This window comes from Struthio camelus, chromosome 11 (genome assembly GCF_040807025.1).
Source record: "Struthio camelus isolate bStrCam1 chromosome 11, bStrCam1.hap1, whole genome shotgun sequence".
NCBI classification, from domain to species: domain Eukaryota; kingdom Metazoa; phylum Chordata; class Aves; order Struthioniformes; family Struthionidae; genus Struthio; species Struthio camelus.
The window spans coordinates 25,784,232-25,800,172 of record NC_090952.1 but is presented as its reverse complement, the minus strand read 5'-3'; the positions used below and the strand labels follow the sequence as shown (position 1 = coordinate 25,800,172).

At 50.1% G+C, this 15,941-nt stretch overlaps 1 protein-coding gene across 5 annotated transcripts in view; it reads right to left on the bottom strand.

Moving 5' to 3' along the window:
• TAF1 (TATA-box binding protein associated factor 1) overlaps positions 1-15,618 on the bottom strand; it is a 38,672-nt gene extending 23,054 nt beyond the window's left edge. For 3 of the 5 annotated variants that reach the window (XM_068956713.1, XM_068956710.1, XM_068956711.1), the window contains exons 1-15: positions 15,434-15,618; positions 12,239-12,356; positions 11,495-11,611; positions 10,335-10,454; positions 9,631-9,872; positions 7,224-7,442; positions 6,571-6,792; positions 6,181-6,382; positions 5,540-5,656; positions 4,966-5,133; positions 2,957-3,084; positions 2,700-2,807; positions 1,670-1,843; positions 1,395-1,568; positions 1,206-1,310 (exon numbers count right to left, since the gene is read on the bottom strand). In XM_068956713.1, the coding sequence (XP_068812814.1) occupies positions 1,206-1,310; positions 1,395-1,568; positions 1,670-1,843; positions 2,700-2,807; positions 2,957-3,084; positions 4,966-5,133; positions 5,540-5,656; positions 6,181-6,382; positions 6,571-6,792; positions 7,224-7,442; positions 9,631-9,872; positions 10,335-10,454; positions 11,495-11,611; positions 12,239-12,356; positions 15,434-15,559 (2,340 nt within the window). In that variant the 5' untranslated portion in view covers positions 15,560-15,618. The remainder of the gene's footprint in view (positions 1-1,205; positions 1,311-1,394; positions 1,569-1,669; positions 1,844-2,699; positions 2,808-2,956; positions 3,085-4,965; positions 5,134-5,539; positions 5,657-6,180; positions 6,383-6,570; positions 6,793-7,223; positions 7,443-9,630; positions 9,873-10,334; positions 10,455-11,494; positions 11,612-12,238; positions 12,357-15,433) is intronic. The other 2 variants (XM_068956712.1, XM_068956714.1) reach the window with 1 other exon arrangement.
• Positions 15,619-15,941: the final 323 nt, after the last annotated feature.

Sequence of the window (15,941 nt, the reverse complement as noted above, 5' to 3'; positions counted from 1 at the left end):
AAAAGCGTAAGAAAATCTAAAACAAATGCAGAAAGAATTCAAAGAGCTCTCTGGACTGACCTTCACAGAGGCAATTTTAAAAAGGACAGAAAGAACAGATCTGCAGGAGTGCCATTACCATAGAAACCAACAAGGACACGTGCACAGCCTGGGAACGGGAGAAGGCAATAAAAGTGAGAACTGAAGACTTTGCTCAGAAACTGAAGTGATAAGAACTTAACTAGAAAAGCCTAGTGGCAGAATTGTTCAGTCTTTAAAGGTAAGGAAGTTGAAAACAGCACCAAGAGGCACTGGACTGAGAGGAACTGATAAGGGTTTCCTCCACTCTTAAGGCTTCTGTGAACCTTATCCTTTGCCACTCTCCCAAGCTACGCTCATCCATGTTGCACAGCTTTCCCTGAGGTGGCCCTGTCCTCATTTCAAGGCTTCCAGAAGTCCTGCTGTATACCTGATCAAGTCCTTTTCAGCTTGAACAATAAGCACTGTCAGTTCTGTTACAAATCTCCAACACCACCCTTCACCCTACCTTTCTTCTGTGACAAAGCGTGGACAGAATTACTTAATGCTGCCGCAGCAACAGCAGCTAGCATTAACTGGAATGCATTTATTTTTGTATCTGTCATGGATTTTGTAACCAAGTGGTCCTTACAACATTCTTAATTTCTCCCCTCTCAACCAAATGTCTTTCAGCAACAGAGAAAGCCGTTCACAGTAGCAGAGGTCTACTCACCTGACTAGTAACTGGCATCCAGCCGACCTATCCAATTAACAGTGCAACTCAGAAAAAATATGAGGTCTTGCTCTCCTCACACACCCTAGACCTCGATGCAGCCATGCTTTTCATCCCCTCCAACACTTACTTACTGAGTTCCTCAGCACTGAAGCAGCTTTGGCCTTCTAGTAACAAAGTCCTCCTCAACAACAAGATTTCTAACCCCATTACAGTGTAATGATTTACTTCCTGCAACACTACCGTTTCCTACAACAATTTTAAAACCCACACAACAGAGACACTTAAAAAAACATTTAAAGCCAAGAACTACAATATGATCAGTAAGAAAAGAGACTTAAAACTGGAAATGAAATTGAATCCGCTTGTAGAAAGTCGGGCATCATTTGTGATGCTATAAGCAATTAGGGCACGTAACATTCCACCTGTTATCCCATGTTTATCTCTTCCATCCTCTTATTGCGGCTTTTCTCACCTGCAGTAACTGGCCTGGATGCAGAGAACCCAGGAACGGAGAAGTGTGACAATAAACAGTCTCTCCATATTTACAGTCTGGAGCTCCTGGATCTTTGCCAGGTTTCTATAACATGCAATGAAGATACAGTTAACATTCAGCGAGAGGCAGGAGAAAATCACTGTTCAGCAGCAGAGCTTATATACTCACCCTTTTGTAGTAATTTTTTATCTTTGTTGCCATGCCAACCTGCATCATTAAAGGGGCATTTTCCTCACTGTATTCAGCAAGGATGAGATCTCCATCCTTGCCAGTTAGGTCCTGTGGTGTGCGCATGAAGAACATTTCACCGCCCCCGGAAGCCTGGCGCTCCTGCTCTCTCATCTGTGCCAATGAAAAGATAGCGTTAGGGAAACGGCACGTCAAACGTATACCATGCAAATGGAGTCACAGCAGACGCCAGATAAAGAGAAAAATAACTGTACCTTGGCTTTCTTTTTTATATGCTTCAGCAGAGGTTGCACAGCATGGGGCCCTGGCTGGGACAGGGCACCAAAAGAGTATTTCTTCAACGGAGGCCGATGAAATTGTCGAAGCTTCATAGGACCCATATGGGTGGGAAAGAATGGCTGGCGAAGTTCTACTGCTGGGATAGAGTGCTGATTAAAAAAAAATTAAAAAAAACAGTTAAAAACTATACATAGCATCTCAAAACAGAGATCATCCTCCAATCCTGCCGACCTTACCTTATCTAACAGAACCTAACAGCGTTTTTAGATCTGCTAGTAATAACACTGGTGCCCTTGAATTCCTGTGTTATCACACACATTGCCCTTTGACAGGAAGCACCTAGGCATAGGTATTCAATGCTTTCTTGCTGGGCAGAGACTATTTCTCATTTACTATTTCACAGGATACCCACTGAGAAGAATTTTTATTACTTAGAAACATGCAAACCATTATCTGTGTCAGTAAGAAGCACGTTTTGAAGTGCATACATTTTCCCCATTACAGAAGAGACTGGGAAGCAGCGGAGGTTTTAGAAGAGGACACTGAGCATCACAAAGAAATAGGAAAAAAGTATCACCTCTTCGCCAAGGCCTAGGCCAGCAATGGCTTACATTCATCAATATCTAAACTATTTTTTATTATATCCAAATTAAAAACATACCAGTAGCAGGGGCACAGCCTCACTTCTGCTGTACTGCTGCCACTTATTCCCTCACCATCACTGCTTCAATAAGAGTAGTGCAAAAAGAGATACCAAACAGAAGACAGACACGATGCAGTAAGACCCAGCACATTCTTCAATACCTCAGTTTGATGGGACAGTCAAGCAAAGTTACTTTAAACTCCTTTAACTCCTTAATTAAACGATATTAAAATTCTCTTACGTGAACACTTAACTGACCACGGTAATCTGAATTTCTACTTTTCTACAAGTCCTAAGTCATACTCTCAGAAACCCTCCACCAAAACATTCTGTCCCTAACGCTATAACAGCAGTGCTGTCACCTGGATGATGTTGCCTCCAAAGGTTCCTCGAAGTCCCTGCTGTTTAGGGTAATAAAACTCATCGTTGGAGAGGTTCCAGGGATCCTTCACCTCTGGCTGAGACATGTTCTAGTTTACAGTGAGAGAGAGAGAGAGAGAGAGAGAGAGAGAGAGAGAGAGAGAGAAAGGTCCAAAGGTAAAAAAATTAAAAGTAAAAAAAGTTAAATCACTCCCTCCAGGTCATTCCCAACCCCCAACGTGCTAAAGCTCATGCTGACCTGCTGTGGTTCTTCCTTGATGACACCTGTTTTCCCCAACAGTATCCGACTCTTCTTTAGTGAGGATTCTTTCTTGTTCTCCTTGGATGGAGAGTTCAAAGTCATCTCTTCCTTTTCATCAGGAATTTCTAAAAAGACAAGCAAACACACTCGACGGCACTGATTCTAGAGGTTCCCTTTCCAACATCCCAGCTTCCCACTGAGCTGGTGATTTGTCAAGACCTTTTAGCCTTTTTGTTTCATTCCTGGGGCGATTCTCCTCCTCCTCCTGCACTTCTCCCTTTTTTCCCCTGTAACCCCAGTTACCACAGTGTAAGAAACTGCCCTCTCCAGAACAAAGGGAGTTGTGCACCTGTAGTACAAATGCCAGAGATACTTTCAATATTTATTGTTTCAGATAAGACCCACAGAACGTAGTACGACACTGTCAAAGTGCCCCCAAAGACAGACTCTCTCAGCTACCACAGAGTGCTTGCCTGCCACTATATCGTACCATGTTAAAGGCTTGCTGATGCTAAACACGCATTAACCCCGTGTATATAGTGGCATCAAGTACAGCTATCAATGTACATGCTAAGATGAAACAAGCTCAGCACACACAGAAAAGCTCCACACTTAAATCTCTTCCTTATCTTCTTCAGCTTTATGTAGATTTGGGTGAGAGGAAAGCGTCTGTGGGGATGACCGGTGGTATCCACTGTTCAAAACATAATTTGCCAATAGTCTACTCAAGCACAAGAAATAGCATCTGTTCTTCCAAAGCTGTTCTAAAGAGCTGAAACTAGTCAACCTTGGGGAAAGAAGTGCCAATATCGTTCCCCAAATGCGTGGTTTAATAGTCCTTTTCTTCCCCATGCATCTACAACACGAAAGTGAGTCCGAATCAAAAAGTAACAGAGACCTGAATCAAAAGGGGATTCCTGAAAAACTGCAGGAAAGTAGTATGAATAAAAATTTGTGAAGAGTGGATTCTCTTGCACAATTTTCACATGAGAAGCAGGGCCTAGTGGCATGGGCTTGGTAAGCATCTGCGTCAACTTTATACAGAGGAATAAACCTTTTGGAACTCCTCTTACTCTACATAAGTTAAGAACGGTTTGCATCTGTCATCCAATCATGGAAACACGTTGAAGTGTTTCGTACTTCAGACTCTGGGGAAAAAAGTACTTTGAGTTTGCTTCTATTTCAACCAAGCTCAAGTTAAAAGTGATTTTCAAGGTTGCTGGCTAATACCAAAACATTCCAAACTACAGGTACAGAAATCCTTACAACTACTCCACTCACTTTCCCGTGAGCTTACATAGCAATATGTTCGTCCAGGCCATATACAAGCGTAGCAAGATATGCCTAACCTTAAATTACACAAGGCTGTTTGAAGGTTACCAAAACATAGATCTAAGAGAAAGCAGTGATTTTTAGTGGTCCAAATCAGATAGAAATCTCTCCAGCTTGCAGAAACATAAGCAGAGAGTATATTCAAACCCTAGAAGCCCTGAGTAAGTTTGCAGCAGTAATGAAAACGCCAACAAGCGTTACGCAAAAACATTCCTACATGCAGGTACTGCAGCCCAGAAAAGGCTTAAGGAATCTGCTCCATCAGCCTCTCAGTATAAGCCATATCGCGAATGGCATGGGCTAGCTTGCTGTTTACTTCCCTCCCTCCCCTCTTCAAATCAACATGCCTGAAAGTAAAGTTAAGGTAGTCGTTTCTAAAACACAGCAAGAGTCATATTAATTATGTTTAATTCAAGTCTGAGGACATTAATTTTTACTTTTCTGTTAGTGCTTTCAGCTTGGAGCTGAAAGCACATATCACACCGTTAGTTATCAGTGTTGCCTCCTTCTGCTAGGTAGTTGATCGCTTGCAAAGTGTTTTCAAAAATCAGGACAAAGAAAGGCCACATGCATTGGCCCAGGCCATTTATTTCCACTACGGTGTGACTATGGTTGCTTCTACTTCCACTTATCTTTTCCCATTTGAGTCAAATTTCTGGATGCTGTAAACATACCTAGAATTATGTTTTCATCATTTGGATCAAGGGTCAAGACAGGGGGGTCCAAGAAGGTTTCCATTGCCTGATCATCCCAGATGATATTGTCTTCCCAACGGCCATATACTAATTCCTCATTATCAATTGGAAAAATAGAGTACCAGGGCTTATCTTCATCCAGGGAAACTGCAAAGATCGTAAGGTAGAAACTCTGATAGCTTAAAGCACTGCCTTGGCAAAAATCCTTTTTAGAGCTCATCCCACAGCATATTTACTCAACCTTCCCCTTCTTTCTGTACCTTCTGAGGCAGGACCTTCAAAGGGCAAAGAAAACAGAACTTTGAAGCTAAGAGAAAGAAGAGCCTCAAGTCCCATTTTCACCAACAATGAGAGATTTTGCTCCACTGAAACACAGCGAATCCCTTTAAGAACGAAACAGTAGGTCCTCTAATAGGTTTTGGAGCAAAAACACATCCTTTTTATCTACACTTTGTTACCAAAAAGGACCTTGCTATTGCACAGAACCCAAGTACATACAGACACATGTGTTACATGCACATATACCTAGGCTAAAGATTGATACCCTTGTTACCTTGTTGCTCAGGGGCCTGCTTTTCTTTGCCCTTTGCTATACCTAGGACTCCTGCAACACTGGGTTTCTGCGCTAGTGGCATGGGTGGATTGAGCAAAGAGCCACTTCGGTTCAACCCTAGAGAAAAGGGAAAGAAAGTAAGGTTAGTTAGAGTTGGAAGATTGAAGGGGGTGTTCCACTGCCTTAAATCCAAATTTGGAGTTGGACAGAGGACAGTTTCCAGTCTGAACCAAGATAGTTCTGTGCCTCATATCACAGATCCTAGACCCAAAGACTGTTACGTTTCATCAGTATGGCTATGACCAACAGTTTACAAACACACGTTCAGCCATAGCTTCGTGCTGGGGTCACCAGCCTCTTGAAAGTTATGTTTGGCTGGCTCTGCGTATGCTGTATAATGATGCGTGAAATGCCTTTCTATCTGCTTCTCATAAAAGAGATAGGCCTTGAGCAGGGACCTACTGCGTTTTTGGAAAGAAAATAAGAGACAGAGTTCTGTGTGGAGCTGCAATTTGGCCAAAAATGCTTCCTGACAGGAAGAACTAAGTTCTGTATTGGAGAAGAAAGCATGCAATGAATCAGCTCAACTACACCAAGTACAGTGACTCAAGCTCCTACCAAGATATCAGAACACCACTTACCTTGTTGGGCATTGTATGCAGTGGCATTTCTAGTCATGCTGGATGGCAGCCAGCCTGCCAAACTTGCCCGCTGTGTTTTGGTCCCTTTGTGTTTGACATCTTCTCCGTTCCAGATAACGTCATCCTCCCACTGGAGCTGTGTCACCATAAGGAAGTGCTCATCAGCTAGCAGATCATCCTTCTCATCCATCAACCCTGCATCCTGGAGAGGAAAGAACAGTTGCTCAAAGACCCGCAATGACTTTACGCTTTTTAAGCTAAAGACGGAAAATTAGAAGTCTCATATTACCTACTGCACAGCCATCCACCTGCCCCCCCACCAAGCTCTCATTGTGCAGCAGTCTCCAGCACCACACGTATCTCCACTCCTTCCCCCACAGTTCCTCTCACCCTCTCATCTGCATGTCCTTTAACTTCCTGTTCTTTCTTCTTCTCTTTCAGCTTGAAACCATAATCAAATCCACTGCCATCCTCAGGGATCCCTAGCATGTCATACCAGAGTTGTGCTGGGCCATAGCGCCATTCTGCCACCTTAGGCTTTGTATCTGTTACTTTGTCTATATCACCTGTTGACTGGGAAAATTTGGATTCCACAGGTGCCATCATGGTGATCTAAAGCAGAGCAAAAGAGGGAATGGTTACACTCATGGTCTAAGCGTCAGAAACAAGTTCCTTCCTTCACATTTCCCAGCTCATTCTCAAAGGAGAAAAGTATTTCTAAGAAGTGCTTTTCCATACTTACTAGCTGCCTTAAGAACGTTCTGCAATTAGACTTCCAAGAACACACAGATTTCTTCTTGATACAAAGAGGATAAGCTCTCCTATTGATCCTGTACCACGGACGCAGCCTTCTCAGTGAGAAACAATCACCTGAAGTCACTGACTAGGGTCTGGAGAGGAGCCTCTGCATAGCTGGAATATAAGCCAACCCTGTCCTCCAGTTTTGTTTTGGAGGAAAAGTTCTTTACACTAAAAGTCGCTGTCCAATCCAGTATTCCCCCCAGTGCTAGCTGGCGACCCTCTCTAAGACTCAGATAGCCCACCTCATCATCTGAAAGGCACTGCTCAGGAGGGGGAGGAGCAGCAAACTCATATTCCCAGGGAGATTTTCCTTCCATTCCACTCTCAACTACAACTTCACCCTCCTGTATGTGCACTTCTTGGGCCAGCTCCCGATGTTTCTTCTTGCGTTTCCTTCGGGCACTACGCCAGACCGAGGGAACGTTCTTTCCGGGGCCAAAGAGACGGAGGAAACGCAGCACCTACAACAGGAAAAAACCAAAGGGTCAGAACAGAAAATCACTCTCGGAATGCTTGTCTGGCTTTCCCTCTCCGAAAAGCAGTAATGAAAGAGAGCATTCTGAAATCCTGTACTTGACCTGTACTACAACCCCAATCCCTGAAGCAGGCAACAATCTCATTATCATGAGATAATGAGAAAGAACTTTGAAAGAAGTTTCTGATCCATCTATTTGACATCACCTGTTTCTCAAAAGGATTTATTCTTAATTTCAGACACAAAGAAACTTAAGGCAGGGAAGGAATGCCTTTACACCTTGGGCACGGGGCGAGACACTACCCGAAAATAACTATTTTCATTTTGAACAATTCATAACCTTCAGCAAGACACATGGAGACTGAAGAAGAGTTGATAAAATGATCAGCAGAACAAAGTTTGAAGTTATACGAGCAGAGCTTTCTTAAGCAACTGCACAGAAACAAACACCGCAGACCAGAAATACCACATTTCTTTTCATCTCCAACACAACTCAGTTTCCCTATTTGTCTACTGCATACCTCCTGCACTAATAGTCATGACAAACTTTCCTTTCTGTATTTTCTATGATGATGATCATTGTATTTTAAACACAAATAAATTTATCTTCTGAGCACCCTTGTGAAGGGGGAAAGCATTATTCCCAAACGAACTGACAAATTTAGGAAAGAGGAACCGAGCCAAAGATTTGCAAAGCCATCTATTTACTTGCTGCCCCTGATCTCCAGAGGAAATAACGTTTGCATGATCACACTGCCCATCTCTGCCTAACATTCATGTTATCCTCCCCACAACTCCACCAAATAACTTCTGAGCCCTTTTGCCAGTTTCAATAAGGTTTTACCAAAGGCAGAGATTTCAGGCATGTTTAAGCTCCTAAGAGTTCAGTGAAATTCAAAGTCTGCTTCTCCGCAGGCTGCTTTAAGTGGTTCCATCAGGATAAACAGTGCTGCATAAACACGCACCTTCTTAAGACATCAACCAATCCTCATAACCAAATCTATAGGAACTCAGGCTTTGCTAGTTCTAGCGCTCATGAATTAATTATGAGAAGTGCTCAGCATCAACAGCTCGCACTGATTTCACTGTAGCAGCTAGGCACTGTCAACAGTGAATCAGCCCCTGCATTACATGTTAAGCATCACAGAAATGAATATACTAATGGCAGATACAAAATACAGTAACAGAGGAAACATCAAATTCACCAAAGCCAAGATAGCATCAAGTGCTTCAGAAGAAGATAAGAACTAACCTCTACTTCTGTGTTGACACTCATCCAGATCTCTAATAGCTAGGGGTTAGCTAAATCATTAAAACAGGACATTTAATTATGCAAGCTGCTCAACTCCTTACAGAAAGCCTATGGCAGAGACACACATAAAGTCAAGTTATCCTGGCTGACACCAACTGCTTGGTAACCTTAAGCTTATCATCCTTCCCCTCTCATGATTCTTCTCCTCTTGATAGCTTTAAAACTTCAAGGTTACTGAAATACATCAACTACTTTTGCTACCTGGTACCGATCGATTTTCGGTCATCTTTATCTTAAAAAGCTAAGGTAAAGCCTACAGTGAAAAGTTCTTTGGCAGTGACTAGAAAAGTACTCTAAATGAATTCACTTTGTACACGAAAGCAAAGAACTACGATTTGTTCCATCATTCTTTCAACCAAATTGTTACTGATAGGATCTCTGATCCATAATCACAGTGGTTTTGAGGGAGAGTTAAATAAAGGATACAGACCTTGCAAATTGTTTTAGGAAGAGCACACCAAGTTCAGAACAACACGAGAGGAGCAAGCATTTGGTGGAAAAGCCAGAAAGCAAGCAGATTAAGTTATCATTCCATTTTTGAACCATCTGAAAAGCATTCTCTACTCCACCAGAGGAAAAAAACATCTCAAGAGATCCGTGCCACGGTTCTAAACAACAGCAAAACATGATTTCACACCCTGATTTATATGACATTTTTTAAAAAGGCTCCTACAATGGCAGGAAAAGCACTGCATGTAAAGTAGCCCGGAAACAGCAGCCCACAGAAACGAAAACAGAAAACGGTGAGATAAGCCAGAACACCTAAGTGATTACGGGCTACATACCCTTAATACTTTATCATTCATTCTTAGAGGGCTCATATAACAGAGTTTCTGTCGCTTCCCCATATCTCTTACAATACCTTTCCTGGCCGAAATTCCGGGAAGAGCTCTGTAACACTTGGCAACTGTTTGGTAGCATCTCGCTGCATGATTCCTGCAAGAGGAAGTGTGAGTTTGCCTTCCTTGGATTCTGCCTGCCTGGCTTCTTGAGGTCCCATCTCTGACTCAGAATCAGAGCTGCTGCTGAAATCCACCTTGTCGGAGGCAGCAGAGGAAGGAGCAATGATGGAGGGCAAAATGATACCGTCTCCATCTTCAGATACTACAATAGAACAAGCACCTTATAAACAAACAAGTTTCCTCCCTGTCCCCTAGTACAACCCCATAATGCCACAGCTACTGCATAGCTCAAATTATACAAAGCTTAAGCCTCTGTAACTGTTACGAGTACCATTCTGGTTTAACCTGTCATTTTATCCTAAGCGTTCCAGGTGAATTTCCCAGCCACAACTGAGAGGATGAGATAAAAAAGCAGTTTCATTGTGAACATCAGTATTTTATCAATCACTGGAAATATAATATTTCACTCTATTTTTTAATCTAAGAGCTCATTTCAGACAGTTCCATTTCATTGCATATCAGGACAAAGACCCACCTTCAGATGCAGTCTCCAGCTAGAACTTTGATCTCGCGTGGGTGCTTGCCGTAGAACGAACTGCTGTGCAGCAGCGTTTGCTTCCTTCAGACATTTCATATTGTCAGAGAGAAGAAAGCCCTCACTCACCAGTGGCAGCTGCATCCTTTTCATCTTCTTTCTTTCCAGGTACTGGAGGTGGAGGCGGTGGCGGCATCAACTTGGAATCAATATCTTCACAGTCAGCATCGTAATCATCCTCATCGTCATCTAACCAGCCCGGAGACAAGACTGCATATTAAGCTGATAATAAAAGGGAACCAGATAGCCCTCCCAGCTATATCATCTCCTCTGTCCCAACCTGCAGACACGGTCAATGCTAGCTTAGCAAGATGACCATTCTCTCTTCTGAACTAGACCCAAAACTCTCACAACTTCAACTTCCCCCGCACGAAACCACTTTCCAAATTGGAATTTAAGAAAGAGTGGAATGGAGGGATAAAGGTAAACTGATAGCAAGCAGGCTGGAGCACTTAAAAAAAAAAAAAGAAGAAGAAGAAGAAGAAAAGAAACATACTGCCATCACCCCTCTTTACTCAAGCTTTGCAGAGCTAATAATGCTGCTTAAGAAATAAGAAAATAAGGTTGAAAAAGTTCAAATCAACTTTACATTCCATCAGTCACAATAAGACAACAGAAAGGTTAAGTATAACGCAACTTTAAGAGCTAAGCAAAAGATTCAGCAATTGCACTAGCAACTACTGAAAGGGAAAAGCCACAGATGTTTGAAGATTTGTTTCTGCCAGAGCGCTCTGGAACTGACAAGAGAACCAAAGTGCCTTCTGGGGAGCAGTGATTTTTGCCAAAAGGATGTATGGGGAAAACAGGAGAGAGATACTACGGTTGAAGCGACTCATTAAGGGATCAGGATCTCAACTCTGTCTTTGATTAATCTCTGAGAAGGAGCTGACTGTCTGCATAGTTCTGCTCCTATGAACACAGGTTAAAGAAAGATCAGCAGGTATCAAGTATTCTCTGCAGGGGATCCCATGGCAAAAGAATGAACCTGGTTTCTCTTCTGAGTACAGTTTAACTTTGAAGAGCAACTCAGCCCTTAAAAAAAGAAGATATCTAGCAGGGCCTTTATCCGGTGAACAAGGTCTCCCAAAAGCTTAGATTCTTGAAGTAACAAGCGAGAAGGGCGCAATAACATACTTTTAAGAGAACCAGTGTCAAGACAATTGCCCCAAACACATACCACTAGCTGCCAGTCGCCTCAGCCTCTTTTAAGTAATGCTTATCCCATTTACCTGGTCTTCGAACTGGCTGAAGGCTGCCCATTGCTTGCTTATACCTACGGCTCTCGTCTTCTGCCACTTCATTAATATCTGAATAATCAACAGCATCTTCTGTGCTCTTAACCCAACCTGAGAAGAGAAAAAAAAAATCTAGTCATGCAACACTTCATTTTGATATATATTACTAACATCTGACTTCACTATGCCCATATGACTCCTTCCCTATGTTTCCTTTTCTTAGGGGAAAAAAAACATTTGATTAACTTCTCCCATCAGAAGATTTCTTTCCCTTCATTCCAGCCAACAGCTCCAACACTTTTCAATTACCCATACAGACTGGTAAGAAGTAACCAGCTTTAGCATAAGAGAGACCTTTCATTTACTCAGTGAGACTGTTCAACAAGCTCAAGAACCAAAAGAAATTATAATAATAGTCTGGGTGCTGAATAGGGCTGTAAGAATTTAAGACAAGGAAAAATATAGAATAAATTTATTTATGAGGAAAAAGAGACAAGAAGTGAAAAACTGAAGAGAATAAGAGAGCATGTACAAAAGCACCAGGAGATAAGGTGGCATTAACTCAGGCAAGAAAAAGGAGGTGAGGCCTTTGTCAGATGAGCTGTGACCAGATAATATCATGATTTCCTTGCAGCTCTAGAAGACCTGGGTGTGTTTTATCTCCTCTGAGAAGAGCTCTGATCCCACATTTAACTGATGACTCTCCATCATTTAACTCGAGCTAACCTGGGGCCTCACCTTCCTCATCCAGATGAGCTCCATCACCCTCCGCATTATCGTCCTCGCTGGCTGTGATCTCAGTGATCAGGTTGCCCAGTCCCAGGGCACCCAACCCAGCCAGGTGCTTCTTGGACTCCTAGAGGGACCAGAGCCACATCCCAACTGGGAGAGTCCTTCAGCTCCACCAGCCAGGCCAAGCCCTCAGCCATCTCGTCCCATCCCAGAGCCAGCACCTGCTGCCTGGTCTTGTCCTGGAACCCAGACCGCTAGGACCTTCCCCCGGTCCAGTCCTGGCACAGAGCCTGCACCGCCAGCATCCCTTCACCCCCTGGCCCGTCGCTTTCCCGCACCCACGGGGCCCCCTCCAGAGCCTGCACCACCAGGACCTCCCGAGGCCCAGCTCATCCCGTCTCAGAGCTCGCACCCCTGCAACCCGCATCCCAGAGCCCCCACCCCTGGGACCCCCCATCCCAGAGCCCCCACCCCCGGAACCTCCCCAGACCCAGCTCATCCTGTCTCAGAGCTTGCACCCCTGCAACCCCCATCCCGGAGCCCACACTCCCGGGACCCCCCGTCCCAGAGCCTGCACCCCCAGGACCTCCCGAGGCCCAGCTCATCCCGTCTCAGAGCTCGCATGCCCAGACCCTCCATCTCAGAGCCTGCACCACCTGGACCTCCCCAGGCCCAGCTCATCCTGTCTCAGAGCTCGCATGCCCAGACCCTCCATCTCAGAGCCTGCACCACCTGGACCTCCCCAGGCCCAGCTCATCCTGTCTCAGAGCTCGCATGCCCAGACCCTCCATCTCAGAGCCTGTACCACCTGGACCTCCCCAGGCCCAGCTCATCCTGTCTCAGAGCTCGCATGCCCAGACCCTCCATCTCAGAGCCTGCACCACCTGGACCTCCCCAGGCCCAGCTCATCCTGTCTCAGAGCTCGCATGCCCAGACCCTCCATCTCAGAGCCTGTACCACCTGGACCTCCCCAGGCCCAGCTCATCCTGTCTCAGAGATCGAACCCCCTGGAAACCCATCCCAGAGCCCACACCCCCCGGACCCCTCATCCCACAGCCCGCACCCCCCGGGACCTCCTCCCCAGACTCCCCGTCCCGCAGCCCGCACCCCCGGGACCTCCTCCCCAGACTCCCCGTCCCGCAGCCCGCACCCCCGGGACCTCCCCCCCGGACCCCTCGTCCCGCAGCCCGCACTCCCGGGACCTCCTCCCCGGACTCCCCGTCCCGCAGCCCGCACCCCCGGGACCTCCTCCCCGGACTCCCCGTCCCGCAGCCCGCACCCCCGGGACCTCCTCCCCAGACTCCCCGTCCCGCAGCCCGCACCCCCGGGACCTCCTCCCCAGACTCCCCATCCCGCAGCCCGCACCCCCGGGACCTCCCCCCCGGACCCCTCGTCCCACAGCCCGCACCCCCGGGACCTCCTCCCCAGACTCCCCATCCCGCAGCCCGCACCCCCGGGACCTCCTCCCCAGACCCCCCGTCCCGCAGCCCGCACCCCCGGGACCTCCTCCCCAGACTCCCCGTCCCGCAGCCCGCACTCCCGGGACCTCCTCCCCGGACTCCCCGTCCCGCAGCCCGCACCCCCGGGACCTCCCTCCCGGACCCCCCGTCCCGCAGCCCGCACCCCCGGGACCTCCTCCCCAGACTCCCCATCCCGCAGCCCGCACCCCCGGGACCTCCCTCCCGGACCCCCCGTCCCGCAGCCCGCACCCCCGGGACCTCCTCCCCAGACTCCCCGTCCCGCAGCCCGCACTCCTGGGACCTCCCTCCCGGACCCCCCGTCCCGCAGCCCGCACCCCCGAGACCTCCCCCCCGGACCCCCCCGTCCCGCAGCCCGCACCCCCGGGACCTCCTCCCCAGACCCCCCGTCCCGCAGCCCGCACCCCCGGGACCTCCCTCCCGGACCCCCCGTCCCGCAGCCCGCACCCCCGGGACCTCCTCCCCAGACTCCCCGTCCCGCAGCCCGCACTCCCGGGACCTCCTCCCCGGACTCCCCGTCCCGCAGCCCGCACCCCCGGGACCTCCCTCCCGGACCCCCCGTCCCGCAGCCCGCACCCCCGGGACCTCCTCCCCAGACTCCCCGTCCCGCAGCCCGCACCCCCGGGACCTCCTCCCCAGACTCCCCGTCCCGCAGCCCGCACCCCCGGGACCTCCCTCCCGGACCCCCCGTCCCGCAGCCCGCACCCCCGGGACCTCCTCCCCGGACTCCCCGTCCCGCAGCCCGCACCCCCGGGACCTCCCTCCCGGACCCCCCGTCCCGCAGCCCGCACCCCCGAGACCTCCCCCCCAGACCCCCCCGTCCCGCAGCCCGCACCCCCGGGACCTCCTCCCCAGACTCCCCGTCCCGCAGCCCGCACCCCCGGGACCTCCTCCCCAGACTCCCCGTCCCGCAGCCCGCACCCCCGGGACCTCCTCCCCAGACTCCCCGTCCCGCAGCCCGCACCCCCGGGACCTCCTCCCCAGACCCCCCGTCCCGCAGCCCGCACCCCCGGGACCTCCTCCCCAGACCCCCCGTCCCGCAGCCCGCACCCCCGGGACCTCCTCCCCGGACTCCCCGTCCCGCAGCCCGCACCCCCGGGACCTCCCCCCCGGACCCCCCGTCCCACAGCCCGCACCCCCGGGACCTCCCCCCCAGACGCCCGGTCCCGCAGCCCGCACTCCCGGGACCTCCCTCCCGGACCCCCCGTCCCGCAGCCCGCACCCCCGGGACCTCCCCCCCACACTCCCCGTCCCGCAGCCCGCACCCCCGGGACCTCCTCCCCAGACCCCCGGTCCCGCAGCCCGCACCCCCGGGACCTCCCTCCCGGACCCCCCGTCCCGCAGCCCGCACTCCCGGGACCTCCCTCCCGGACCCCCCGTCCCGCAGCCCGCACCCCCGGGACCTCCCCCCCACACTCCCCGTCCCGCAGCCCGCACCCCCGGGACCTCCTCCCCAGACCCCCGGTCCCGCAGCCCGCACCCCCGGGACCTCCTCCCCGGACCCCCCGTCCCGCAGCCCGCACTCCCGGGACCTCCCTCCCGGACCCCCCGTCCCGCAGCCCGCACCCCCGGGACCTCCACCCCAGACCCCCCGTCCCGGAGCCGCCCGCTCCCGCGGGACCCGCCGTCCCGCAGCCCGCGCCGACGGCCAGGCCGGGCCGGGCCCAGCAGACCCGACGCCTCCCCGGCGCCGGCACCAGGGAGCGGGCGGCGGCGGCGCTACCTTGTCCAGGACGCTGTCCCCCTCCAGCTGCCCCGCCTCATTGATGTTACCGAAGAGGAACCCGGCCAGCGAGAAGGGCTCGGGGCGGCCGCCCTCCGCCTCCTCATCGCTCTCCGAGTCCGACATCTCGCCGGCGCCGCCGCACCGAACCCCAACCGGAACCGGAACCGGGCCGCCCTCCCTGCCGGGGCGGGGCCGCCGCGCGCCCCCGCCTCGGGCTAAAGAGCGCCCCCGCGCGGCCCCAACGGCCGCCGCCTAACGGTCGCCCAGCGGCCCCAACGGCCGCCGCCCCACGGCCGCCGCCTAACGGTCGCCCAGCGGCCCCAACGGCCGCCGCCCCACGGCCCCACCGGCCGCCGCCCCACGGCCCCACGAGACCAAAGCACGCGCAGGCTTCCAGGTTCACCAAAAACCGTTTATTGCATTCAAAGAAACCGAGTCCGGCTTTCCACAGGAAAGAACTGCGTTTAGAAGAGCGGCGTTACCACACACACACACACAAAAAAGT